The 27,121-nt window shown below is 42.7% G+C and overlaps 3 protein-coding genes across 8 annotated transcripts; 1 reads left to right on the top strand and 2 right to left on the bottom strand.

Moving 5' to 3' along the window:
- Nucleotides 1–7,422: 7,422 nt before the first annotated feature.
- Nucleotides 7,423–9,209, top strand: nanp (N-acetylneuraminic acid phosphatase). Its single transcript, XM_071522585.1, has 2 exons — nucleotides 7,423–7,558; nucleotides 8,562–9,209. The coding sequence occupies exons 1-2, from the start codon at nucleotides 7,469–7,471 to the stop codon at nucleotides 9,201–9,203; spliced, it is 732 nt and encodes a 243-aa protein (XP_071378686.1). The 5' UTR covers nucleotides 7,423–7,468; the 3' UTR covers nucleotides 9,204–9,209.
- Nucleotides 9,210–9,885: 676 nt separating this feature from the next.
- Nucleotides 9,886–18,651, bottom strand: polr1b (RNA polymerase I subunit B). Of its 4 annotated transcripts, none has more exons than XM_071522582.1 (15): nucleotides 18,459–18,651; nucleotides 17,529–17,696; nucleotides 16,464–16,610; nucleotides 16,228–16,360; nucleotides 15,935–16,071; nucleotides 14,797–15,020; nucleotides 14,523–14,694; nucleotides 13,956–14,127; nucleotides 13,263–13,544; nucleotides 12,487–12,620; nucleotides 12,201–12,371; nucleotides 11,915–12,071; nucleotides 11,499–11,695; nucleotides 11,147–11,397; nucleotides 9,886–10,771 (listed from the first exon to the last, which is right to left on the bottom strand). In XM_071522582.1, the coding sequence occupies exons 1-15, from the start codon at nucleotides 18,633–18,635 to the stop codon at nucleotides 9,889–9,891; spliced, it is 3,405 nt and encodes a 1,134-aa protein (XP_071378683.1). In that variant the 5' UTR covers nucleotides 18,636–18,651; the 3' UTR covers nucleotides 9,886–9,888. The 4 variants fall into 4 exon arrangements, with proteins under 4 accessions (XP_071378683.1, XP_071378682.1, XP_071378684.1 ...); XM_071522581.1 differs by having other exon boundaries at nucleotides 12,201–12,422; XM_071522583.1 differs by lacking the exon at nucleotides 17,529–17,696.
- A 752-nt stretch (nucleotides 18,652–19,403) lies between these two features.
- Nucleotides 19,404–26,955, bottom strand: ttl (tubulin tyrosine ligase). Of its 3 annotated transcripts, XM_071522594.1 has the most exons (8): nucleotides 26,657–26,955; nucleotides 26,260–26,443; nucleotides 25,915–25,993; nucleotides 25,547–25,779; nucleotides 25,002–25,137; nucleotides 24,596–24,865; nucleotides 23,653–23,796; nucleotides 19,404–23,032 (listed from the first exon to the last, which is right to left on the bottom strand). In XM_071522594.1, exons 2-8 carry the CDS (start codon nucleotides 26,426–26,428, stop codon nucleotides 22,834–22,836), a joined length of 1,230 nt encoding a protein of 409 aa, XP_071378695.1. In that variant the 5' UTR covers nucleotides 26,429–26,443; nucleotides 26,657–26,955; the 3' UTR covers nucleotides 19,404–22,833. The 3 variants fall into 3 exon arrangements, with proteins under 3 accessions (XP_071378695.1, XP_071378696.1, XP_071378694.1); XM_071522595.1 differs by having other exon boundaries at nucleotides 25,547–25,740; nucleotides 26,260–26,955; XM_071522593.1 differs by having other exon boundaries at nucleotides 26,260–26,955.
- Between the last annotated feature and the right edge of the window lie 166 nt (nucleotides 26,956–27,121).

The following is a 27,121-nucleotide window of genomic DNA, read 5'->3' on the forward strand; positions in this document are numbered from 1 at the left end:
GCACTTTTGGCATCATATTAGTAATGTATGCCATGATGTAGTGGTAAATACAAAGATGGGGAAACTATGAACAGTTAGTAATCACCATGAGATGGATAATCAGTGTCACCAGTGTAAACAAAACAATAGCATGTTTTACATTAACATGAAACATTCAGTTAGATTTCATTTTCTTGAAGCAACTTGCAACTCTCATGATATAGATTTTTTTCATTTCCCTTTTCATTTTCTTTTTATTTCATTTCTGAATTTCTTCTGAGTTATACTACAGTTGTCCAGCGTTTCACACTCTGTGTATATATGTGCGTCTGTGTGTGTGTGTGTGTGTGTGTGCGCGCGCGCGCATGTCTGTGTAGGTGTAACCTCGCTGTCTACTGTTTATTGCTCAGAAAATAATAAAACCAGCTTTGGCAGTCTGTCAGTGACAGTTGGATGAGTATCCTGTACCATAGTATGTCACAAATATTTGGCACAGTGAACAGAAACTGAGCTGTTCATTATACACCATGACATGACAATGTTCTCCAGATAGGATGGCAACTACTTCTGCATTACCAGCTCTATTTGCAAGAAACTATGGAAATGAATGTGTCTCATAGAACTAGCAAATTTAAAATACAGGCAGGGTACTAATGCTACCTAGGTAGCATTAGGTATCTTTCAGCTTGAAACACTGATCAAATTAGTTTGAATTAGTTTGAAAACCAGTGTATCTTGATCCTGTCTGTTTTATATGTGCATGCATGTAAACAATTCCTGCTTAAAGTGGTAATCCACAAGCTTTTTTTTTTCCAGGAAAGACCTACCAGACACTGTTTAGAACAGCAAATGTAAAAGCTTCATCAACTGGCTATAGGTTGAATCACTATTGTGTTATATCAATCGGTGATAGAGAGTAGCAAAACATGTATTTATATGAAAATGTCACAGATTATTACTCTAAATGTCTGTTGTGAGGTGGTGTTTGATACAGTAAAGGCAAGAGAAAACAGTTCTGCCAAAGTCCCATGTCAGAGGTGAGGGCTGGATGATGTCACCGGCAGGGCTCAACCCTGAACACTGCAAGGACAGGGGGGGAATGACACACAGAATCCATATGGAGTCATGTCTCCTCCACGTCAGATCCAGACCCTCCATCTGGAAGCCTCCTTTCAACCGCCGCGCTTGACACTGGGCACGTCTATCAACACTCCAAATATTCAAATGGAAAGTGTCAGCGGCGTGTGTAATCAGAGTCGAGCAGCCATACCATCTGTTCCCTCCGCTCCAAGGATCTCTGCATTGACTCAACATCATGATCCAATCAGATCAGACTTGATTGGGTTTGTTTTCTGATCCTTGAGCAGAAACGTCCAGCGTAAACCACGGGCAGCTGTCAAGGTATAAACAAAAAAAGAGTGAGAAAAGATCTCAGAGGAGGAGAAGTGGTGTGTTACTGCTTTCCAGCTATTCATCAAACCATCACCTAGATCGTCATTCCATAATCTGAGCGGTTTTATTCGATTTTACGTACACAGTGCACACCTATAAAAGTTTGCTCTAAGCTTGCCATCTTGTCTAATGATGAATGATGAATAATGATGTAACGCTGGGAAGGCCAAGCTGCCGTGAATCGGCTGCTGTTTTGAAATTTAGCATTGAAATATCTCGGCTTTCAAAATTTCCCTCCGTGACTTTTCCTACACCCACTGTCTGTACAAACCAGTGTTGTTCCACTTTCAAAATCACACAAGGAAATAGTAGTTATGATTACATTTCCCCCTTCAATTGACGCCTTGCTTGGCCTTCTCTTAGACCCAAAATCCACTTGCTTTTCTTGAGTTAAATTCAACTTCTGGCTTGGGATTTTTGATGTCAACTGAGAAAAAGAGCAAAAAATGAATATGTTGGTTTAAAAACCTAATGCAAGCTGTTTCCATAAGAGACAGCATTGCTTTTCACAGTCTACACTGTTGCTGATAGACTTGGTAACAAGGTGTGTATGTGCCGCGGTTTGCATCGCGTGTGTCGAGGAGGCAACAAAGCCTCTGATGCTCCTTGTCCAGTCGCCTGTCTCAGCCTGTCCCGTCTTGTCCTTGTCCAGTCAGCCCGAAAATTGTACCTTAGGGATACAGTGACGTGATGCAGGATCTGTAGTGTAACTCCTCCGGGTTAGAGGAGCTCCATCGCACGCGCTCGCACCGACATTTACTCCAGGCTACTCATACCTCATCTGTGAGTCAGATCAAGAAGAAAGCCACCTCCTAACACTCTCTGATTCACAGTTAAGAATGTAACCTGCTCGTTTTCCTCATATCCTTATGGATTTACAGAAATAACAAGAGTCCCATTTACCCATGCAAAACTGTTCTCCAAAATGTGTCCTCAAGCAATGAAAAAGTCACATTAAAGGTGCTTAAAGTCAAATTTTTACCGCCCCAAAGCACAAAATGATCATAATATACTGTATCTACATGGGGTTGATAGCTGTTGTTCAATACCAATGACTCAGCAATTACTTTGACAGCTGATGTCTGTCTTTCAAAACTCACTTTACTCTGTTTTGGAAGAAAAACTCCCCACCCACTGGAATTTCAAGACACCCTGCACCTCCTCAAGTGACCGGTGTCACAAGCAAATGACACAGCAATATTAATACTCCAGTATTTTGCACGGTAACATATAATCCATTCACTAGATGTTCCTGTTGGAGCTCTGCTCTAATCGGCTCGGTGACTCATCTCTATTGTGAAAACATGATTTTATGATTGATGTCATTTACAAGCCTCTGTACGCTGTGCCAGAGATCTGTCCATGTTGTCGCAATTTGCTGGTCGCTGCCTGAAGTCAATAAAGGTCATTCTGTAGATTACTTAACGTCACAGTGAAACAGCATTTTGAGAGCATGTTGCTTCTGTACTTTGACATATTTCCTGTTGATACCGGATATTGGGGCAGGACATAACTGATATCCCATAATGTTAGGATATCAGTTAAGGAGAGAAAGGCAATGTTATTTGATGGCAGGGATGTTAAAAATCTGTGATGGTTTTATTGGTTGGAATATTTATTTCCGTGGTGGTGGCTACTAAGGATACACCGTTTACAAGAAATAAAAGTAATGGAATTTTGATATAAAAATACAAGAACATTTTCCACACTTACATTTTTTTTAAGTGTGTATTATAACATGGAAAATTAGCTAACAAGGTGAAAAAAGTCATTTTTCATGTCATTGCTACTAGAATTCCCCTTAAAAGCTACCCAAAAATGAATAGTAATGAATAGTCAGGAATGTTTTCTACAAGACAAGATGATCTTAAGCAGATTCAGCTTCTATCCCATCACTCTCCACACAGCTACTCCCCTCTGGAAACGTGCTACAGAGTGGGACTGGGTGGGATTACAGGGTGACTTTACACTCTCTACCACCTTCAGCAGTCCAGGCTCCCAGGGCTATACTCCAGTGACCACACATATTTCACTCTCTCCCCCCCCCCCCCCTCCCTGCTGCTGCACTGGTTCAGCGGCTGGTCAGGAGAACTCAGGTGTGTCAGCGGGGAGACAGTGGGGGCTCCAGGGAGCGCTGGCGGTCTGCCAGACAGCCATGGGAGGTCCCGTCTCTCACCGGCAGGAGCACCCAGCATACCCACACTTCAACTGATGCACACTGATAGATACACATATTCCTCCACAGCACACGCACTAAAAAGTTGCAGTCGCAGTCACAAACACACATGTACACACATATACACAGACACAAATACTACAATATTGCAAGACCAGTGGTGGAATGTCACTAAGTGCATATACTCAGCTACTGTACTTAAGTACAATTTAGAGGTACTTGTACTTTACTTGAGTATTTCCATTTCATGCTACTTTATACTTCTACTCCACTACATTTTAGAGGGAAATATTGTACTTTTTACTCCACTACATTTATTTTACAGCTTTAGTTACTAGTTACTTTGCAGATTTAGATTATTAATACAAATTATAAATCAACTAATAAATTATGATATATTTCTATAGGTTAAGCTACCCAGCAGTGTATAAAGTAATTAAATTTAGCTCCACCTTTACCAGCTGCAACATTAAAGTGATGAACACATTAAGGTGATGAACACATCAATAATTATAGTCCAATAACATGATATACAGTACTGTGCAAAAGTCTTAGGCATTATGTCAAAGAAGTCCATAAACGAAGATGCTTTCAAAACTAATGAGATGAAAAGTTTCTGAATATCAAAAATTTACAATAAACAGCAGTCTACTGACACACTAATGCAGAAAACAAATAAACATCTAAGACTTCGAAGAAATTTACATAAAAAATCTAGGGTGCCTAAGACTTTTGCACAGTACTGTATATGATTCTGAAATGGGCCATTCTGCATAATGACTACTTTTACTTTTGCTACTTTAAGTACATTTTGATGCTAATACTTTTGTACTTTGACTTAAGTAAGATTTTAAATGCAGGACTTTCACTTGTAGCAAAGTATTTCTACACTGTGGTATTGCTACTTTTACTTAAGTCAAAGATATGAATACTTCTTCCACCGCTGTGCAAGACCACATATACCTGCAAACTATAGCTCTTTCTCACTATGTTATGTTGACTTTTTTCAGACTCAAGAGTATAGCAAGCAGTGTCAGCTAAAAGAACTGACTGAATCAGATATAAAATGTGCAGCTTATAGCCTGCAGACGTCGGTGCTACTGACGTCTGCAGGCTATAAGCTGCTGGTGGCCTCTAACATACAATTTACATAAGCTTCACTGAATAGCATATCACTCCTTGATCATGCAGTGCGTTGCATAACCGCCTGAGGAGGCACCATCCTGCCCCACATCACTTTGTTTGTGTTTTGTGTGTACGTGCAGGTTGCCAGACGCCCCCTGTTACCATGACAAGTGCCATTAGCCACACCAGTGTTTCTGCATTTAGACTGTAGTTCATACATTCCCCTGCCCTTGATAAAATCTCACATCTATGTGTGTGTGTGTGTGTGTGGCCAGTGTTTGTCTGTATATCAGAGGCAAGGCGGATGGGAGCACCTTGACAAAGAGAAAGGTCAGTTGAGTTCCAGCTCTCGCTCTCTCCGCTCTATCGCCGCATCGCTGGCATATTTGATCAGAATCATTAAGGAACACGTGAAGGAATGTTCAATATTTCGGAGCCATGTAACGATTGGAGATATTAAAATTGGAATAACCCGGGTCACAGTGACTTATGGCTAAGTGACGCCCCGAGGAAGAATGGCAAGGATGAGCCGTATCTAGATCTACATTTTAAAAGCGTTCTGTACACGTTCTGTTGAGGTTCTCTGACGTCACGCAGGGCTCAGAACGTGCAAATAAAGTTGACAGCTCCTTTCCCTTTAGATAACCTATCACTGACCCAGGAGCAGCAGCAGCTCAATCCTCTGGATCCCAACCTCTAAGCTCCTTTCTCTGATGGACTAGAGGTGCTTTACACTCACCTGTCTCTCTGGCTTACTCACAACACACTTGTCCCATCCAAGCCTCACCCGCAATTGCTCACAAAAGAGGGGCAATCCTGCCTCCCACACCACCCACACACACACCTGTACACACTCACACACACAGATTGCAAACACCGCTCCCTTAAACGAACAGCCCCAACTGTAAAGAACCTCATTTCAGGGGTTCAGGTGAAGGAAAAAGAGGACAAACCAGTGTTATCTTCATGCTCTGGATAGGTTATGTGATGACCCTTATAATAATTATTCTTTTTTTATTTTTGGGGGGGGAGATGTGGTGCCCAGCTGAGAGATAGCGTGCAGCCGTGACCACCCACACAGATAAAAGAGGACTGGTGTGTGTGTGTGTGTGTGTGTGTGTGTGTGTGTGTGTGTGAGCCGTGCAGACAAAAGGCAACAGGCCTCACCGGTCCCTCACATGCATGCAGCTTCTTAGAAGTCACACTGTTAGGGAAGTCATTCGCTTCTCCTTTTTTTCTCCCCCTCCCACATCGCAGGGGAAATTCCGTCTTATATTTTGCGAGTAAGTTCACACTCCATGTATCCACTGTTTATGTTTCTCTTCCCTTTTTAAGGTTAAGAGGTAATAAAAAAAAATGGTTTGGAGTTCATTTGCTGGATGTCTGTCATTTATACAAGCGTATCCCTCCTTCGCATGCAAGCAGCAGGTGTTGTTTGTTCTGATAGATAATAGCAGGTTAGTCCTCTCACTCCGTTTCCTGATTTATAGTTTATCTTTGACGTTTTTTTGCATCCGAGGTAATTGAAATAATGAGGCTCAGTTCCTTATGAAGAGCTACAGTCAAAATCCTGCATAGGTAACGTGAGAAAGGCTTGTTGTGATTTCTGATTGGGTTTGGTAGTGCAACAGGCCTGCACACTATTGCGTGTGAACCTCTGGCCCCGTGCCAGATGACAGAGCAAGGAAAATGGACGGGTTGCATAAGAATTGAGGTATGTTTTGATTTTGAAAGTGTCTGTGTTTGTTTAGATTGGGGCAATGCGTGGTCAAGAGTCACGTAGAGGGTTTAATTAGACAAGTGATGGTTCTACACACACTGTCATGGTTTCCTGTTCATTTTGATTGGGCTCTCTTTCTAAGAATAGGCTTGGTCTATAATTGAATCGCAGAGGGATGGAAAAGTGATGGTGGAAAATGGTGCATGGTGTCTCAAACACAGTGTATTAATGGAGATAAACTGCTCCATTTTGCTCCAAAGCCCATTTCCCCTAGTGAAAAATCACTATAATATTCCTATAATATTCCTATTGTGACATATAGTGTGTCAGTTGTACTCAGAAGTGACATAATCGTACTTTATACTCATTTATTTCCTATGCTATAATATTCCTATAACATCCCAGTATGACATTTAAAGTGTGTTTGCTTTATGGTATTTTTGTTTTTTTATTTCCTATGATATCACTATAATATTCCTAGAGAGACTTATAGAGTGTGTGTATATAGTGACCTTATTATACTTTTTTTTTGCATTATTATTCATCTCCTATGATATTACTATAGGACTTCTGTGGTATATTTTTACCTATAGTATCTACATGATATTTAAAATTATTGCTAACATTTGTATAGTATCCTTTTAAAAATGATAGGATTACTGTACAGTCGTTGTTTGTAAGGGTCTGCGTCACGCACAGATTTCTATTATACGACATACACGTTTCCAAAGTTTGAGTCTGTTTTATTGTTTCTTAGAAGAACTGGGGCGACTGAAAGAAATCCTGCTGTGTCAGACTGGAGGGGAAGATGATTGAGAGCCTTATTAGAAAGTCTTGGCAAAGAATTCAATTGTATTTTTGATACATTGGCGCCCTCTCGTGGATGAAACTAGCAAATATAAAACATTTGTCAGAACTACAACTCCTGTCATGCAACCTAAACGCCAGGCGACTACTTCCGCAAGTAGCCTCCACGAAGTATTTTTGTAGTAACCAGATAAACGTGGTCCCCAGCAATGGATGGGGAATCTGTTAAAGCAATATTGTTCGACTTGGACAACACACTCATTGAAACAGCTCGTGCAGGTGCAGTGGCGATACAAAAGGTGAATTGAATCCTCAGTATCAGATCTAGTTGTAGGTGCTCATTCAACTCTCAATTAAACAGGGTGTAGTGCAGCAGTTGAATGGCAATGCCAAAAGATTAATGTCCAAGAATGATAATACATTTCAGCTAACGTCGACTTTATTTTACTTAGACTGTTTTCTTGACTATGCTAATGGTTGATTCAGCTAATAGACGATCTTCATTTGTGATTGGCTCAGTCGCGTTCAAGGAATCTCAAAGGAAAAGTCAGACACGTCCACATCAGAGCCATGCACGTGACTGCTAATTGGTATGGTTGGCTATTGGAGACTTATGAAAATTATCTTAATAAATTAGAGACAAAGTGAAGAAAACAGAGATGTGCTGACCTCAGTTTTTGAAGTTCAAACGAGCTCTGCCTTGTGTTGGCAATGACATTTATAGTGTTTTCATAGTAGATTTTGATTAAAGTCGCACTATCTTTTTTCTTATTAGCTATATTCCTTGGTTCGAAGCCTTTGAAAAAACCCGGTAAACGCACATCTTTAACCTCATAACAGGTTTAATATTAATGCATTAAATTAAAATCCCCACTAGTTTGCTACTGTTCAAGAACTGTGTTGCTTGGCGGGAAAATAACATTTAATTACTGGGGCTGTTTAAAAAAAAGAAAAGAAAAGAAAACAGTTTGCTGAAACATTTGCTTTGTTTTTTATTACAATGGAATGTAGCCGCTGCTAAATAAAATCAACAACTATATTATTTGGTGAAAGAACAGGCTAACATTTAATCAATATTATATATAATTAGCATTAATTAAAAATAAGATCGACTTAACATTTGTTTTCTCTTTGTATTACAGTGTTGTGTTAACTGCTGTATTATTTTGCTTTGCATCATGCCTAATTAAACCTGTTAGCTTTTAAAAAATGACTGTAGCTACAGCAGGCCTCTTGTGGTTTATTGTTTAATTATACTGACTGCAATTTTACAAGGTCATGTGCTGTGTTTGAATCTCATAGACTAGTGAACTTTTGAAGACCGCCCTGGGCCTTGATGACAACGCCATCAGCAGCATTTGTGACAAGTTCAAACACAAGCTTCTGCATGAGACTTTTGACCCCACAGCAGGCAGGTCCATAGACGAGGTGCGTGTGGGCCACTGGCAGGAGGGAATCCAGGAGATCCTGGGTAGCTGTCCCACACCCTCTCTGCCAACTGACTGCTACAATCTGTGGAAGAACAGTCGCTTGGAGATTCTTAGTCTATCTCCTGAGACATGCAGCCTGCTGAAGGACCTCCGGAGCAGATACAAGCTGCTGCTGCTGACCAACGGGGAAACTCAGACCCAGAGGGAGAAAGTGGTGGTGGCTGGATGTGAGGAGTTCTTTGATACCATTGTGATCGGGGGAGAACATGCAGAGCAGAAACCGTTCGTCTCCATCTTCAGACTCTGTTTCGGCCTGCTGGGGGTGGAGGCCCAGGACTGTGTTATGGTTGGAGACTCCCTGGACACAGACATTGAGGGAGGCTTGAATGCTGGGGTACGGGCTTCAGTTTGGATCAACAACACAGGAGGCGCTCTGCCAGAGGGTTCAGTTAAACCAGACTATACCATTCCAACCGTGCTAGACCTGCCAGGTATTTTGGCAGAACTGAAATGAGGACAACTGGTGATTTAAACAAATCATGTGTGAATCAAACAAGGAGGAATATCATTAAAGAAGCTGGGATATTGACATTATATGTAGGTCCAGAGATAAATATAAATGACAGAAATATTTTCCAACTTGAATCATATTTGCACCAGGTGACATGTCTTAATATAGTGCATAATTACTGTATGAACGCTTCTAAGTTGTACTAAACAGTCTTTTAATGATAATTTATTCAGGAGTCAAAAGTAAAATTTGGTCAGCACAGGTGTTAACACTAGTTTATTACATACTGTAAGATCATATGAATCAATCTCAAGGAACAAGTAAAGTACAATAGTGTCTCTGTCTATTGTTATTTTTATTCAGCACAGAATTACAGTACAACAATTGCCTCAGTTTGGGTTATTTATACATTCCTTCCCAGAAGCCCTCATCCATTCCATCAGCTGCTGTTTGCTTGTTTTCCCAAAGTCTTGGTCTATCAATAAACCAGCATGGACAAAGGAGGCAAACCTCTCAGGCACTTGGCAATTCTCTTACACAACATGGCTGCATATTTTTGTTTTTGTAGCACAGTTAGTTCTAGGAGAACTATAAGAAATAGAAAAATATTTTAACAAAATACACACACAGAGCAATTCCATAATAGAATGCAGCAAGACTTGCATCTTCAGTCAATGCCCTGCAGGATTCACTTTACTTCTAATTTGACTTTGATATTCATTGCCGCGAGCTCAGCCACAAAGTAGCGGAAGACGTAAGGAACGGACACCGTGTCGATGGAGTCACTTTTGCCACACAGCGTGCAGACAGTCTTGCGGTGGCGCATGGCCGACCAGGAGGGCGGCGGCTTCTCCAGCAGAGGGGAGAGCAGGCTGCCGCAGTCGACGCACACCTGAGCCACCGACCGGTCCGAGCAGTTGAAGAGGCGATCGTGAAGCAGGAAGGAGGAGCCGTGGGCCAGCAGGGCGTCTCGCTCCATCTCCCCGAAACGGATGCCTCCCTGGATGTTCCTTCCTCCCACCGGCTGGTTGGTCACCTTGTCCCGCGCCCCCGTGGTCCTCACCTGAAACTTGTCGGAGACCATGTGACGCAGCCGCTGGTAGTAGACGACGCCGATGAAGATGTCCGCCTCCAGCTCCAGGCCGCTCAGCCCGCTGTAGAGCCGCTCCGTGCCGTAGTAGTTGTAGCCGGCGGCCCGCAGCATGTCGCCGAAGTGCTCCAGCGCAGAGGCTTCCTCGGAGAAGGTGAAGGGCGTGGCGTCGTGGCTCAGGCCGTGCAGCGCGCCCGACTTGCCCGCCATGCTCTCGATCAGCATTCCGATGGTCATGCGAGAGGGGAAGCCGTGGGGGTTGAACAGGATGTCGGGGGCCATGCCGCTCTCCGTGAAGGGCATGTCCTCGGCGGGCCACAGGCGGGACAGGATGCCCTTCTGGCCGTGGCGGCTGGCGAACTTGTCGCCGATGGTGGGGTTGCGCGGCACTCGCATGGTGATGCAGACGCGCTTGAAGCGGCCCGAGCCGGTGTCGTTGCTGCAGACCTTTATGTTGTCGACAACGCAGCTCTCTTGGCTCCTAAAGGCAGAAGGGAAAAACAGATCATCGATTTGCATGTGAAAATCTTCACTCCAAAATGAGATCTACCATTTGAAAAATAGTGAAACCTAAATGTCTCACAGCACAAATTAAAACATTCTGGTACTTGTCAAAGGATAGTGGGCAACTTCAGTCCTTACTAACAAAATGATAGCACTTTTACAGACAGAATCTCCTCCAGATGTATCGAAGAATGTTCATTATCTTTCCCAAAACGGATATACAACATTCTGGAAGTGAATTCTTAATTTTCATGCTTCCAAAGTGATTTCCTTTAGAGAGCTCAGAAAGAAAAGACACAAAAACTAAAACCACACAAGGATGTGACCAAGCATTGTAAGTGTTGTGACTCACTTATAGAAGGTGACGTAGCTCTGGCCAGTGTTGAGGTTGATGTAGCTGTAGTAAGGGTCTCCGTACTGAAGCCTCGTCCCAATGGGGGGCAGTCCATCGTCGTCCAGTTTGTCATTCACCTTAGGGTCACCTGGCTTGGTCCCAAACACCAAGCAGTCTTCTCCCTTCATCTTGTCTGCCAGGTCCACCAGCTCAGTCTTGTAGATAGTTCCATGGGCGAAACCCCTCTCCCATGATGACTTGTTCACAATCTAGTAAGATTAGAGCGTTGTCAGGATGTTTCTCCATTTAAACATTATTATTATTAGTTCTCTTCAGTAGTGTAAAAAGAGTAAAATGAGTAATGTCTCACCATGGCATCTTCCATGTCATAGCCGGTGTAGGATATGACTGCCACGATGGCGTTGGTGCCGATGGGGTAGTTGTCCATGTTGTAGTGGTCGTACATGTAGGGCCTGACCAGTGGGCTCTGTGGGGTCAGGATGCGGTACAGCTTGTTATCTGAGCGGTCTTGGAATGAGTGCAGGGGGAATCCCATAGTCTGCTTACCTGCAAAGAGAAAGGAGGAGTTTAATCTCTGAGGGACAGAATGCTTTACACCTGCATTATGCAGCATTGCATATTGGCAGCTCCAATTGATAGTGGGAGGTAACTGTTTAAAAATGTGAACTTCAACACCCAAAAATCAGCTTTAATATTAAACTTTGTGGGCATTCATAAATGTTGGGGCCAAAATGTTTTCAGTCCATTGGTCGGTCTAAGACTTACCCATCTGACACTGGTACATATTCCTGGGACTTTGGTTGTGGTCAGAGTATGGGATGAAGTTGGCCACCACACTCAGCATACTGTGGGGGAAGAGTTCCTGGTGTGTCGTCACTCCTGGCTCAATCTCATCCTCCATGATGCCCACATTGATGTAAAGCTGCAGCAGGATAGAAAGAAGATGGTTACATCGAAACTACAGAATCCAACAAATCAGCCTGTGTGTTCCAGGTATTGGTCTCATATAACTACCATAGCAACCTTATAAATAACACAGTTTATATGTTACCTGTTCGAAGGTGCCAATCAACTCTTGCTTGCCCAGTGCTAGGTTGCGGACGGGCCGTACCATACGGCAGGGTGTTGTGAAGAGGTAAAGTCCCGGGTACAAGCTGGCCTTGCCTGTGTTGGGAACCAGCACTATCTCAGTCCAGGGAGGGATCTTCTTCTCTTTCAGCACCTGCAGGTGTGCATTGTAAATATCAGCACCATGCACACATATATACCTCAACTATTTCACAAGCTGACTGTCACCAATTACAAATTCTGATGTACGACATGCGTGCCTAGTGTACCTTGAACCTGCGCAGCGAGTCAACCAGAATGGGGGCTAAGTCAGTCTCCACCCAGCCCACCACGGCCCCATCCAGCACCACGGGGTAGCAGTCTGAAAAGGCCTGGCCAGGAGAACCGTCCACTGGGGTCACACCTTAGTCACCAGAGAGAGACACACTTTACACAATGCACTTTAAACTGTGCGTCATACAGATAGCTCAAGGCCAGTATCACACTTAATCTGTAATGTATTTGTGCTGCTGCAAACTATGTGCAAAATTCTGTGTTAAAATCCCAGCTGCTGCATTTTGAACAATCAGAAGACGTGAAAGAGACTTTTGATTGGTGCCAGAATAGACTTATAATAGTCTAAATAGGAGGAAATACCAGAATAAATGACTTTCTCCAAATTACTAAGAGATAAGAACGGCTTAATTTGGCAGAATTGTTCTCAGCAAGCTCTGCACCACTCTGTTTCACGGTTCATCAAAGCTTAAAGCAGCATCAAAAAGTAATCCCCAATTTCTGGCAGCTGGCTGCATATAGGCTGAGAGAGTGCCAGTGTCATTATGAACCAGTAGAATAAATCTCACCTTCATCGCAACACAATGTCTCTGCAGGGGGATGAGGCAGCAGTAATGGGGTTCACACATTTTAAATGAATGAGTGTCACCCATTCGATGCATTAAGTGTGATCCTGGCCATAGTAAACTGCCCCACTGTGTTGACAAACTACTCTGAATCACCAAGCTCATTTCAGCACATGCTTCATGGTAGGCAACAAGTCGGCACTCACCCAGGGAGCAGAGCAGGGCGGGCAGGGAGGTGGTGGGCAAGGCCGGGCCCACGATCTCGCAGCTGGCCGTCATGTGGTTCATGAGGCCGCAGGGCTCTCCGTCCGGGGTGTGGACGGGACACAGGAAGCCCCAGGACTCGGGCAGCAGCTTACGCACCGAGGTGGTCCTCATCTTGGCGAACGCCGCGCCTCTGTGCACGCAGCGGAAGTGGGACAGGTAGCGGATGAAGTTGAGCTTGTCGGCGACCACGCACAGGCCCGTGTCCTGCAGCATGCCAAGACCTGGGCACAGAGAGGAGAGAGCCGGGTCAGGACCGTTTACTTTTACAACTCAGTGGAACAGTATATGCAAATACTTGTTTAAGGTTTGTTTTAGCCTTCCTAGGTGCCAGATGGGTGGAGTTTGCTGCAGAGGACAAGATGATGAGTGCCAGTAAGTTCAGACGTTCAGAGGAAAGCATTGAAAGTCAATTAAGAATATGACTTAGATATGTCCTGATGCAGTAAATCCCACCCAACCGGATTAAAACTATGCTAAGATTTATCAATAGAATAAATAAATACAGTAAAGTGAAATACAATTTGAAGCACATTGGTACAACATAATCTACATGATCTGAATCTGATCAGGCAATGGAATTCATGTTTTTTTTTTTTTAAATCTCACACCATGCATGCCTCATACAGCCATACCTGTCTTGGAGGTGAGATTCCCAGTGGCCAGCAGATACTCAAAGGGCTTGGTCACATCGGTGCCCATGTTGAACATCTTCACCAGGTTGTCGGCGACCACTCCTCCATTCAGTTTGGCGCCCCTCTTGTCCATGGCCAGCTTCACAGACACCAACCAGGCCGTCATTCTCTCCTGTCAGCACATTGTAGGTGTTATAACCATAATAAATAAAGACTTAAAAGAAGAATGACGTACAATTTATTCAGTTTACCGACATCTGATATGTTTAATGGTACATGAATGTAATTTTCTTGAGATTCAGGAATCAGACTTTTTGAGATTCAGCAAAGAGAATCCTGGCCAAGAACACCATGACAAAAATGGATCATTAAAGGTGCAATAAGAAAGAAATTTACTGTACCATAGTTCAAAATGGCCATAATATTTCTTCCAGGGTTTGATAGAATTGTTGATCAATACCAGTGATTCAACAATTACTTTGAAAGATTTCTGGCTTTCAAAACTCACTTTCTGGCCCCGTACTCTGTGCTATAATTAATAAACTCTCCAACAGTCCCATCACTTGCCTTCAGAAACATGAGGTAGAGCTGCCCGGGGGTGAGCACCTCCTGACACATGATGCTGTCCGGGTTTTCCTCCATGCACTCCTGCTTGGCGAACGTGAACAGTTTCCTGGTCATCAGACACAGCAGGTAGAACTTCTCCACGTCCGACTTCAGGTGGATACAGATGCACTCGCTGAAGAGATCACAACATACGAGGCGGGGTTATGTTGTTATTGTCGAACTGATAACATTTCTGGTGCAAGTCCAAAAAAAAGGCAGAGGATCAAGCTCTTACTCTAGCAGGAAGTTGGCACACTGCTCATTGGTAAACCACTCCGGCAGGTTCATCTTGACCCGGAAGCGCTCTCCGAGGTAATTGAGCACCTTGGCCCGCGTGGTGCAGCTCTCCTCCATGACAATACGCAGCATCTCTGACACACAGCTCTTGTAGAAGGAATTGTCCTCGCAGCCCTTGATCAGCTCCTGTTGGATCTGGAAGTCTGTGAAGTCCACCAGGGCCTGGGTGACACAACAGAGAAAATGCGTGTTGTTAAATATGCTATATGGCAGTGGTTCTCAACGTGGGGTCCGGGGACCACCAGGGGTCCTTAAGGAGGTTCCAGGGGGTCCCCAGCAAATTGATGAATTGTTAAACTTCACCATTATATCATTTACAAGAAGTTAACACAGTTACAGAATGTAGAAGAATGACTGTTTTGATCATAGTCTCACTGTTATCTCTTTGCCTACAATACAGATAGTCATGGAATTCTGGAGAAAATCATATCTAACAATAAAAACATTCTCAGATTTGGGTCCGAGAGACAAATGGGGGTCCATGGCCCTAATGTGTACTAATTTAAGGGTCCTTGGTATGAAAAAGGTTGAGAATCACTGCTATATGGCACCAAACCAACATTTAAAAAAAACAAAAAACCTCCCATGGCATTTAGACTCAATTATAGGACACAATTTTAATCAAGAACAATACCAGCCTTTTTGACATTTGAAGGCCAATGTCACTCTTGTCTTGATAGGAGTTTACACCTCAGGCATATTTTTCTATGTGAGAGTATTTCTAATATTCTCTTAGTGAGATATTTGATTGCCCGCTTTTGCACAAATTCACTGCTGCAGGCTTCTAATTTTGTAAACAATAAATAAATAAATAAAATAAAATAAAATAATGAAAATGGCATGCTAGACACTGAGCTGTCATTTTTCTTAAAAGTTCCCATGTACCATAATACATTCTGAGGAAGATCCTCATTGTAAAGTCCATAAGACACCATGGAGCAACTTTTCACTAAAAAATAACTGGTGTTTTTGCAGGTTTTTAGATTTCCAAATAAAATGACATAAGGTTTTGGGTTTTTTTTTACATCAAATGTCTCATACTGCATACCACTATGCATCACCCTGGTCCAAATTACCTTGAGTGCAAAGCCTAGTGGGAGGAAGAAGAGCTCTTTCTGGTATATGAAGTTCAGCATCACTGTCCCATTGTCCAGGTAATGTAGATTCATGTTGACGGCTGTATGCTCTTCTTTCACACAGCGCATGGAAATACCTAGGGAAACAGAAGATAGCTTAAATTTAATTACATAGGGCAGGAGCTTGTAGTTTGAAGGCGCCCGATGACCTCATGTTCACTTAAATTTAAATTTATCAACCTAGGTTATTATGCAGTGATGTCTTTACACATTATCTCAACTGTTTTATTTACCATACTGAGTGTATCCCTGGCCTCTGCTCTTCCACTTTGGCCTGGACATGGCAATAGGATAGTTCCTCCTGGGCATGATCAGCATACGGATAACCTTCTCAATCCCGTTCACAATGAAATAACCACCCATCTCCTGTTTAGGTGAGAGGGAGAAAAGGAATTTGTACTTTATACATGAAAGCAGATGCAGGTACTGAATTGCTGTTTGTCTTACTGATGTATTTTACATGTCTTACCTCTGCTTCTTCGTGGTGCTCTATGAGCTCTTTGGGGGACAGACCATGCAGGTTACACAGCTTGGACTTCACCATGATCGGCACCTGGCCTAGAGACTGCTTGATGATGCCTTTGGGAATGCCATTGACTGACCAGCTGACGTCCGCCTGAGAAGATACACAAACACGACCAATCAAAACACCAGGCTATGTGTTACTGTGCTCAAGAAGAGGCTGGTGCACTATGCTTGCAAAACAATAGAATTTATCTGAAATTGCCCTTAGTGATGCGCTGTATGAAAGGACCAATTTTTTCATAACTCCTTCATTCAGTTTGTTGTTATCAATTCATGGCTCCACTTTCTACATCTTAAAGCAAAACTGTTGTCATTTTTGACCTGGGTGCTATCTTTCCATAATACCAATCAATTATCACCAAAGTCTCATCAATTGCTTCTCTGTACTGCTACTTGCATCTTGCTTGCCTGGGTGCATGGCTCTCCAATACAGTCCTATGGGCCAAAAGACACTCTAAAAGCATGTCTTTTTCAACACATGGATTGCACATTCTGTGAGACATGTTGGTAAAAAGATGTAAATGAAAATGATCTAAACTCATGCCTTTATCATACGGTTTTGATTGCAACCTTGGCCATTGTTTTAGCACTTTCTTGTCTATTCTTTACTTTGCGAGCTGGCTGTGGCTGCCTGTCTGTATGTGCTGCCGAGTAAAGTAGTGCAAAATAAATAGTGAAAGTAGTCGGTTCATGAATAAACTGAACATTTTTACAGTCTGTCAATATGTTGAAAAAGGGTCTATTGGCCCAATAGGACTGTATTGGAGAGCCACACCCAGACAAGCAAGACGTAAGTAGCTCTATAGAGAAGCAACTGAGGAGAGTTTGGTCAAAATTAATTGGTATGATTACAATGAAAAATAGGGTCTGGGCCGAAAAAGGCTGGAATTATCCTTAAAGCTTAATGCTTAGAGACTTGAATGTGTTTGACTGGGAAGTAAAACAAAAAGTAGGGTGACATCATACTGGCTACCAGGATAAAAAGCAAGGTCGTGCAGCTCAGGCTTACCACAAGCTTTCCTTTGTATGAACACCTTCTTCCCCGGCACTCTGCTGGGAACACCCTCAGGTCCCTGCAGATGCTCCCCTTGGCCACCACCGGGTTGTAGACGGTGGCTTCAACAAACGCAAGGCTGATCCTCTCATTTCTGAATGCGAACTCCAAGGGGGGAATGGCCTGAGAAAGAGACGTCACATCACATAAAGCCGAGACACTTAAAAGCAGACACTTTGCACCAAGAGAAATGATAATGGGAGGTGATTGGAAGTGGCAAGCTGGCTGTGAGCGCAACTAACTTCACATTAAGGTAGATGAAATGGATAGACAAGAGAGGAACTTGACACAAGCAAACAGCCACCTGGTGTAGTCTTCATGGAACAAGGCAACTGGAAAACTAGCTAACCAAAGTCAAATTGGAGTTCAATTTTAGTTTAGCTGCAGTTCGTTTTCAGACAGGGCTTGGTGGCTTTGGTTTAGTTTCCATTTCTAAAATATGTTTACTTTTATTTTATGTAGTTTAAGTTTTAGTATTTTGACAAAGACTTTGGTCATGGATAAGTGGAATGTGTCCTAAGTGGCTGTTCATGTGTCCAGTGTTGAAACAGGAAGTCGCAGCACAAGTACACATAATTGGAGATTTACCTTAGGAGTTATTTGTATCAGTATGTTAGCATATGTAGCTTTTACTCATTTCTACATAGTTCCCTATACTACTTAATATGGCTTAAACCTTAAGTGCTATTTGTTTTTTTAAATTCATTTTAGTCAGTTTTGGAAACAGAGGTTGTAGTTTTACTTTAGTTACAGTATTTTTTAACACACTCCAGATTTTTGGGTTATTTCAGTTTACTTACATGCTTCATTCGTGCTTGGTTCTAGTCTTGGTTTTAGTCAGTCATATTAACCTTGGTGGGAACATGGGAAGACATGTCTACTGACCTGCACAACTCGACTGAGTCCCTCAGTCACAGCCTGGTCAAAAGACTCGACGTGCGCCTTGGTCAGATCCTGAACAGCGGCATGTTGTGTCTTCTTCGGGACGCCAAATCCTTGCTCTGTCAGATTTTTTAGACTCGGACCTTTAGGTAAATTAGTCCACTTGTTTGAGAAATCCATGCTTGCACAGCTTGTTTACCACATGTGCATGGTGAGACAGGAAGTACAACCCCCTGCCACCAGGAAGTGAACGAAGTGTTGGCGCTTAAAGGGACAGTACTGTTATTTAGGCCTTCCCATAGAACCTCTTTCCTTCCTACCCGCCAAACAGTATTCAACATATGGCAAATTTAACATGGCCTTGCTTATCGGGGAATGTACATATCTGGCAGAACATGAAGACCATTTACGAATCGTTATGGTCTGCTGGTAAATTCGGCATACAAGTGAAACACCATGCAGCACATAATTTTTTATAAAATCCCAAATATTATTATTGGTTCGCCCTGCTTGCTACCGCCCTGGACAGTAGGCTATTACAACAGAACCGCTGGGAAAGTTGAAATTGTATTTAAATAAGTGCTGCTTGATGTATTGAAAGCATGCCGAATCAAGGACTAGATACTAAAGACTCGTCACCTTTTTAAATTAGTGTTCTACAAGGTGTGTGTGTTTGCAAATAACCAAGGGTGCATTAAACTGACACATTTTTGAATGGAGTGTGGGGTGAGGTTGTCCATAGAAGAAGGGCGAGGGCACACCACTCTCTCAAACTTTAATACACACCTTTCATATTGGCATGTAATTCAATCAACTTTTTTCTGACAATCTCTAATATATATATATATATATATATCTAATATATAATGTAATATCAAGTAGCCTATGTGGTACAGACATTAATGTAGGCTATAGATATGAGAACTCAATAACAGACAGTAGATAGTAGACAGTAGATAGTAATATTTTTATTCTACATATATTGTTTCTGATAAAGACAGTCAAATTTTCATGCAAGATTTTTGATAAAACATCAACTAACAAAAACACAACACAGACATTCCTCTGAATCGGATACTTTCTTTTAGATCATGTTGGCCAATTAATGTGATAGATAATGATCATGTCAGATACTACAAAAAGGTAAAAAAAAAAAAAAAAAAAAAGAAATATTGAAACCAATTCTGAAGAAAAAAAAACAACAGGAAATTTATCTTTGGTAAAGATGAGGAATCCAGGACATATCAAAATAGGAATATGAAACATTCTGGGGGGAAAACAGATTGAAATGATCACATGTGCAAAGAAACTCTGAATAAGAGGAAATTGACATTGTTGGAAATTTCACATAACAAACAGTCAGAAAGACACAGAGGTCTGATAATGATAGGCAAATTCACTCCATTACAATCAAACAACAAATGAAGGTGCATTTAAATGCAGGAGGTCCATTGCTTCTTTTTATCTTTATCAATAGGCAATTCCCTCTAAGGCACCCCTTCCCTTTGATGGAAAGAAATTTCCCTACAAATTTGATTTAAAAAATACTGATAGCTTCCTTTTGATATTTTCCAAAATAATAAGCAGGATCAAACACTTGTAACCCATTTCCAAACACAATCTTGACACAAATATCCATTTTCTGAATACAATATTATCTTGCCAAACTTTCACACGTCATTTCAGCTACAGCAGGGCTTTGTAAATATCACAGACATTAATTAATCCGACAACAGTCAAGTTCCTTTCAAAGAACCAGGCTAGATTTATGTCAGTGTAACCTGCCCTGTATTCCGTCTTTCTGATCTCACATGGAGACTTCATTCACTGTTAGTCACACTTCCTTGTCCTTCATTCCTCAGAGTAATCTTGTAAACACAAACACACAATGATTAAAAACATAAATAAATGCTCCAATGGTGTCCCTTAATTTCTCTTACTCAAAACATGGGAAGCGCAGCCTCACGCATTGGAATTGAGGTTAAAAGAAAAGGAAAGGCAGGGATAAAAAAAAAAAACATACACAGGGTCAATGACAATGAAAACTACTTATGAATTACTTATTCTAGGGGTCAAAACTGTGACTATAACACTAAGCCCCTGGAAACGTAACAGGCTATTGTCCACGCTGAATTCCACAGTGAGAAGGAGAGTGAAATCAACAAACCAGCGTACACTTGTCACCACTTTCAAGCTGATGGAAAGTTTCAAGTCTAAGGAAACCTATGCATATCCATTTGACAAAATACTCAGCGACAGTTCAGGTAACAGAAAAGAAATTGAAAAGAAATTGAAGTTTCATCTGACACACGGCAAACTGGACAGTTACTACTCTAAGGTTCCTCTTCTATTTATAAAGAGATCTAGTAAAAAGAAAAATGAAGAACAAATCTTCCACAAAATATTTTAAAGACCCCATGAAACAAAAATCAGAGCTCATTCATGAAGTGCCAGTCTGATAACAACAACAAAAAAAAAACTCATGCAGGTGTCAGCTGAACCAAACACCTAATAACAGCAACTGGTTAAAGTTTGAAGAAGTGATGATTAAACGTGAAGAGGCAGTAAAGAGATATGATTGAGGACAAATTTTATCACCCTGTATTCTGTAACTGTGGGGCCCACTGGCTTTGCACTCACTGAAATTGTTAGCATGCTAATCTTTGGTAAAAGACAAATCTGACAGAGTATGTTTACAGGACAAGTGTAGGAAATCTGATTTGGGGGCATGTTTTTGGTCTCTATCAGCTCCTTCCAATTAAGTTATCTTACAGACAAGTATATTGCTTACTCAGTCATTTTTCGCTTCATGGGGTCTTCGAATACTTTAAATAATCAAGAACACACTTTGTACAATCTACGCTCAAGAACAATTCTAAAAAGTAATCCACACACTTGTCGAGAACAATTTACAATTACAATCTAAGCTTTTTATAAACCAGGATGAAAACAACATATACATTGGGGCAGCTCTTAAACGAAGAACTGAGCATTTGGGGCAAAAGATGGGTGTGGTGATGGGTGGGGGGGTGGGGGGCTTGTATAAGGATGCATAACACATAGTATCCTACAACATGCTTTCACACTAACATGCTCTCTCTCTTCACATGGCAAATAAAACGTCAAAGTGTCTATATCTGGAAAAGGTTTGTAAAGAATTGGTTGAAAACCAAATAATGTAGGCTTATAATCATAATCGAGTGCGCGCCACCAAGGATGCTCTGCATTTTGTTTTGATAACGAGATACTTTATCGATCCCCTTAAGGGACTTCTCTTTTTTTTCTCGCCTCCACAGGGAGGTCAGAGGTCAGGGGTCAGCTACAGAGCAGCAGCCCTGAAGCTGGTAGGGATTCAGTGTCTTGCTCAAGGACACTTCAGCAGGGCAGATGACTTGCCGACACAGGGGCTTAAACCCGGGCTCTCTCTATCCCTACTCACTGTACCACCCTGCTGCCCCAAATGTAATTCAGTTCTAGTGTTCACACAGCAAGGTAGGAGGAATGTTTTTCTTCATGGGACACCTTGACATTTTGAATTATTTTCCTTCATCAGTCACACTGGAGTACATCGGTCATTGGGGGGAGAAGTGTCAACATTGGTCCTTACAGGTTTCTATATTCCCTAAGAGCTTCTTACCATTGTTAGCATTCCTCATTGAAACAAATGGGTACAGCTAGCGGCGAGCAAACTGCAATCCAATGTGGATCTTTTTCCCTCCAATGAGACTGAGAAAAATAACATCCGAAATTCTAAAAATCAACTAAAATTCAAAACATAAAGGCATCCCTTTTATGCTTGTGGACTCCGCTGATTCATCAGAACGACAGCGCACAGCAGACACACGGACTTTCCCCACCAACAGTGCAAAGGCTTATAGGACACGCACGACTCAATGGTAGCAGAGCAAGCGAAGTCTTTTTAAGGGAGCATGGGTGGAGATGTAAGGCACTACAGTCTCAAGGGTCGGAGCGTCCCCGCATCCTCCAGACCTCCGTTATCATCCATCCGCTTGGGGGAGAAATGGTGGACGGCGCTGAGATGGAAGGGCATCTATCCTCGTTCTGAAACCCCCCCCATACGCTTTGCTCCTTCATCCTCACCCTCACATTCACCTGTTCACCTCACATTCATAATCTGCGTCCACGGCGTCTCAAAGAAGCTCATCCACAGAGGGAGCAGAGAATCTACTGTATCGTTTACGCGGATCGGCGATTTCCATAAATACAGCGATTCCCTCCAGGCTCGGCAGGCAAGGGGGCAATTAAAGGCTAGGCTCGCTGGCATGTGCTACCTCTCAGGAACAGTTTAGGACTGATGGACAGAGCGTGGAAGGAGCTTCTAGTAAGGGGGAGGAGAGGGAGGGGAACATGTGCGCGCTTACAGGCGGGTGAACGGGCCCACGTGAAGCGGCGCTCTCAGTTTGGGAGAGGAGCAGGAATTGGTGGTGATCGTGGAGAAGGAGGGCGAGGAGGAATACGGGGAAGAGGAAGCGGACGAGTCGCCGCCACTGTTCAGGGTGAAGACGCTGGAGATAGCCACGTCCACGATACCTTGGCATAGCTCCGGATATAGCTTCCTGGAGGAGGGAGAGATAATAGAGGAATTCATTTGCTCTCACGCTTGTTAAACTGACTTGATGAGCTCTAGAAAACATTCGCAATCCACCGCTAACTGATTCCATATCTAGTGTGGAAAATCAATTTCAATAACACGTTTACACTGGAAGACATTCAAGTTCATTATAAAGTCAAAGTTCCAAAAATAAAACATTCATTAGGAGCCAAGCAGGACAAACACATAGCTTTGAACAATGGAAAAACTTTCAAAGGATTTCCTATTTCGGAGTCTGACCCTCCACGGGAGACAAGCAAGCACAAACAAACAAATGCTGGTCTGAAGAGAGTGGAGCACATGCCACCCAACACTCCAGTATCATTTGTAGATAATTAGGAAAGTGAATTCAAAACTTGCTTTCCTCATATTGTTAAACAGAAGCCAAAAACATACTCCAAATATAGACTGAATAAATAGATGTGAATAGGAGGAGTAGAAAGCTATAATACTACCAGATGAGACATGATGAAATTTGGGCTTGGCTAAAGAAAAAGTAAAACTGACAGAAGTAAGGAGGAAACAGATGCTAAGAAAGAGACATGTGAAGCATAATCAGTTGATCAGAACAAGAACGGTACTGACTGTGCACAGGCTGGAGCTCCATTGATCTCAATCAGCCACACTTTGAAGCTCTCGTCCACCATGAAGTCAAAGCCAAAGAGCTGGAAGCTCTGGTAGGACAGGTGCTTGGTGCTGATGGCCGGCTCGATACACGTCAGACAGCTCCTGGCAGATCAGACAGCAAAGCCATTGCTAAGGATGTCACTGTTTCTATAGCTAACACCAAAGCAACTGCAGCTACTGTGAAGGCCATGTAAGGTCTTGTGGTACAATTCATTTAGAACATTTTAAAGGGACATTAAGTAATCTATGACCTTTATTGACTTCTACTGGTGACCAGTAGGAATTGCAACAACATCGATAGATCTCATCCTACACAAGTCTCTGGCACAAGCCCCACCACTGTGGCCTGTAACTGACAAATAATAAAGTCACATTTTCACATTAGAGAGGAGCAAGCTAGCTGATTAGAGCAGAGATCCAACAGAAATGTCAAGTGAAGACCTAATATGTCACCATGCAAAATACTGGAATAACAATACTGCATTGTGATTTGCTTTTTTAGCTTGAGAATGAGGCTTATTAGCTTTTGTTGCTAAAATGTTTGCAGCGCCGGTCAGATGCTCATAGCACCATCCTCCATCACTGAGCAGTTGAAAATGCCAGTAGGTGGGAGGGGGATTCCATTGTTTGGAGAGTTTTTGTTCCAAAACAGACTACGGGACAGGAAGTGGGTTTTGAAAGCCAGAAATCTCAGCACCTAGTGAAGTAATTGTTGAGTCATTGTTATCGATCAACAACCCTATCAACCCCCTGCTGATATACTATGGTCATTTTGTGCTAAGGGATGGTAAAAATCGTACTTATTACACCTTTAAGTAAACGCCACATTTACAAAAAGTAGACAGCCACTGTAACCTTTTTATTAGCTGTGGTCGAAAAACAACAACAGAGAAGGACCTACTTTATGATCTGCTTGATCTGAGGTAATATGGTGGTCTCCAGGGTGACACTGTGGGTGGTGAGCAGGTACTGCCTGAATTCGTCGAAGAACATCTCGTTCCCCTCCTCGTAGCGTCCGTAGTTCTGGGAGTGCTCCTTCTGGATGCAGTGGTTGGTCAGGTGGCTGGTCATGTCCTGCAGGTCCGAGCTGTTGTAGGGCTCCGAGGAAGTCCGCAGCACACCCTCCCGATACAAGTAGATGTTATACTGATGGTCCACGAGCACCCAGCTCCTAACAACAGCATAACATAAACCATAAGTGACCATCTCAGAGGCCACGAGCTGTTTTCCTCAGTTACAAAGTCCAAACAAACTAGCATATCCTCTGTCGGTTTGTATTATACATGTAAAGCCCAGGTAACACTTGCCTGATGTCAAACTTGCGATGGCCAGGCTCCAGAAGAAGAGGTCTCTCTAGGTACTTCTGAATAACATGAACCTGTCCCTGATTATCAATGTACTCCAGCAATTCATTTGCATCATGGGATATCAAAATCCCAGCACCTGTTGCAATAACAATAAATCATAAGTTAAAAACCATGAGACTATTTATCCATCCATCATGTCTCATAACTGTCAACAATACAATCAGCAGAACAGGGTTGATCAGAGTGAGGCCCACAGGCCAAATCTGGCCCTCCACAAAAAATAAAAATAACTTTGCAAAATGAGTATTTCATCTTTTAATTCAATTTAATAACATTGAAAAAGTCATTTTGAGGAAAAATGGCTGATTATTGCTTATTTACATCTTGAATATAAAACCTAAGAGGCTATTAATGCTCCACAGCCCATTTTACATGTCAGCCCTTGACTCTTGATAACAAAAAGTTTGGGTGCTCTTTCTGCAGATCAGCTGAGACACATGATACACATGATAAATATGATCCACATGACACATAATACAGCTTACCCTTAGCTCCAGCAGATGACTTAGCTATCCACACTGTTCCCTCCCCGCTTTCTTTTTTAGAGTGATAGGAGGCTAAGAAAACTTCCCGCTCATCAGTCTTGGGATTGTTCTTCAGATGGCTAATGCCATTCTTGGCCGGAGCGACGGGGGTGTTGAGGTTAGTGGGGTAGATGATGTAGGACTCTGGGAACCAGCTGCAGGAGTCAGAAAGCTCTGGGCTTGTCTTTATTAGCCTTTGTCATGTTAAGGAAGAGCAATGGTCAGCTAATGCATCAGCCTTTGAATAATTTACTTCTAGAAAACACAACAGTAGCATGAATTGACAAGACATGATAAAGATTTTCCATTTGAAAAGCTTTGCTACATACTTGACCAAGGAGGCTTTTCTGCAAAGCTTGTCTGCTCCTCTGTAGTAATTCACCAGTTGCACCAGTCCTGGTTCATGACCTGCAGAGACCAAGTGAATACATTACAAAAAATGCATTCAAAAACCTGCATCTGAACAGCCTGGGCCTAGACTGCAGATGTAGATGAGGGACACTGCGGTGGCTAGCAGGGATTTTCTATCTTCCCACAGGATGCTGGAAGCTAGCAGCCCTATAGTGGTATGCATCTGCACAGTCACAGCACAGTCTCATCCCGGGTGGGTGGACACCAAACATAGCACAATTGTATAAGTCTGTTATCACTGAAATAAGGGAACCGTGATTTACCTAGACGTCCAAAGGGCAGTCTGTTCCGTTCACCCAGCATTAAGTTGAATCTGGGATTGTCTCTTTTCAGCCTCTTCCATTGTCCAGTGGAGACGAGGATTTTGGAAACTTCTGCATAGACTGTGCTGTTGTCGTCACGGGTGACAAAGGTGTACATCGCAGCATTCATCACGATACCACAATACTGACCGAGGGGGGAAGAGAAGGGTGAATAATACAACACGACTGTGTGAATAGCTTTCTGGCTAGTTGCGAGGCTGTCTGGTTGGCACTGCAGCAGGCAGACTGTTCAGGGTTATCTCCTCTGTCTGTGGCATGATGATGAGTCAGTCATATCCAACCCACGGCTGCAAAGCTACAATTCAGCGGTCTAGACAAAGACAAGCGTATAACTCACAACACATCGAGGTTAGCTACTTCATGCCGCCTAGCAGACAGAGTTTCTTTCGGATGTGTGTGTCCAGATTAGGGTGTGCCTGCTGGTGCCGGTGTCCGGTTCCCGGGGCCGGTCCTGCCTGGACAGTAGAGCCTCTCTCCGGCTTTGCTAACTGACCGCTACCAAAGTCAGCAGCTAGATATCCAGGAACTTTGTGGGTATTCCGCCTCAAAGACGAGTACTAAACACTTAATGGTAAGTAACACTGGCTAGCTAGACAATGTGACAATGGTGGCAATCTCGTATCTTATTTTCCCCACGGGCTGTCTTTATTCTCTGGAGCTCAGCAGCCGCTGTCATCCTCAGTCGACAGCATAAACACAAAGCCCCGGGGTTGTGGTTAGTGTAGTCAACGCGTAAAATGATATTTCGGCTAGTTTATTCATGACTGTTTTATATGTATAATATAAGTCAATTACGATTGAA

Source organism: Centroberyx affinis, unplaced genomic scaffold (genome assembly GCF_046629955.1).
Source record: "Centroberyx affinis isolate AG114_WGS23_722 - 3 ecotype Tasmania unplaced genomic scaffold, CSIRO-AGI_Caff_v1 ptg001004l_1, whole genome shotgun sequence".
NCBI lineage: Eukaryota > Metazoa > Chordata > Actinopteri > Beryciformes > Berycidae > Centroberyx > Centroberyx affinis.

Coding starts and splice junctions, on each gene's coding strand:
- nanp (XM_071522585.1), top strand. CDS start 7,469: ATGGATGGGGAATCTGTTAAAGCAATATTGTTCGACTTGGACAACACA. Junction 7,559..8,561: donor GTGCAGTGGCGATACAAAAG/GTGAATTGAATC, acceptor TGAATCTCATAG/ACTAGTGAACTTTTGAAGAC.
- polr1b (XM_071522581.1), bottom strand. CDS start 18,635: ATGGATTTCTCAAACAAGTGGACTAATTTACCTAAAGGTCCGAGTCTA. Junction 16,611..17,528: donor CATACAAAGGAAAGCTTGTG/GTAAGCCTGAGC, acceptor GTATCTTCTCAG/GCGGACGTCAGCTGGTCAGT. Junction 12,621..13,262: donor CGCCCTGCTCTGCTCCCTGG/GTGAGTGCCGAC, acceptor CTGGTGACTAAG/GTGTGACCCCAGTGGACGGT.
- ttl (XM_071522594.1), bottom strand. CDS start 26,428: ATGAATGCTGCGATGTACACCTTTGTCACCCGTGACGACAACAGCACA. Junction 25,994..26,259: donor ACTGCCCTTTGGACGTCTAG/GTAAATCACGGT, acceptor TGGTCTCTGCAG/GTCATGAACCAGGACTGGTG. Junction 24,866..25,001: donor CATCGCAAGTTTGACATCAG/GCAAGTGTTACC, acceptor TGCTGTTGTTAG/GAGCTGGGTGCTCGTGGACC.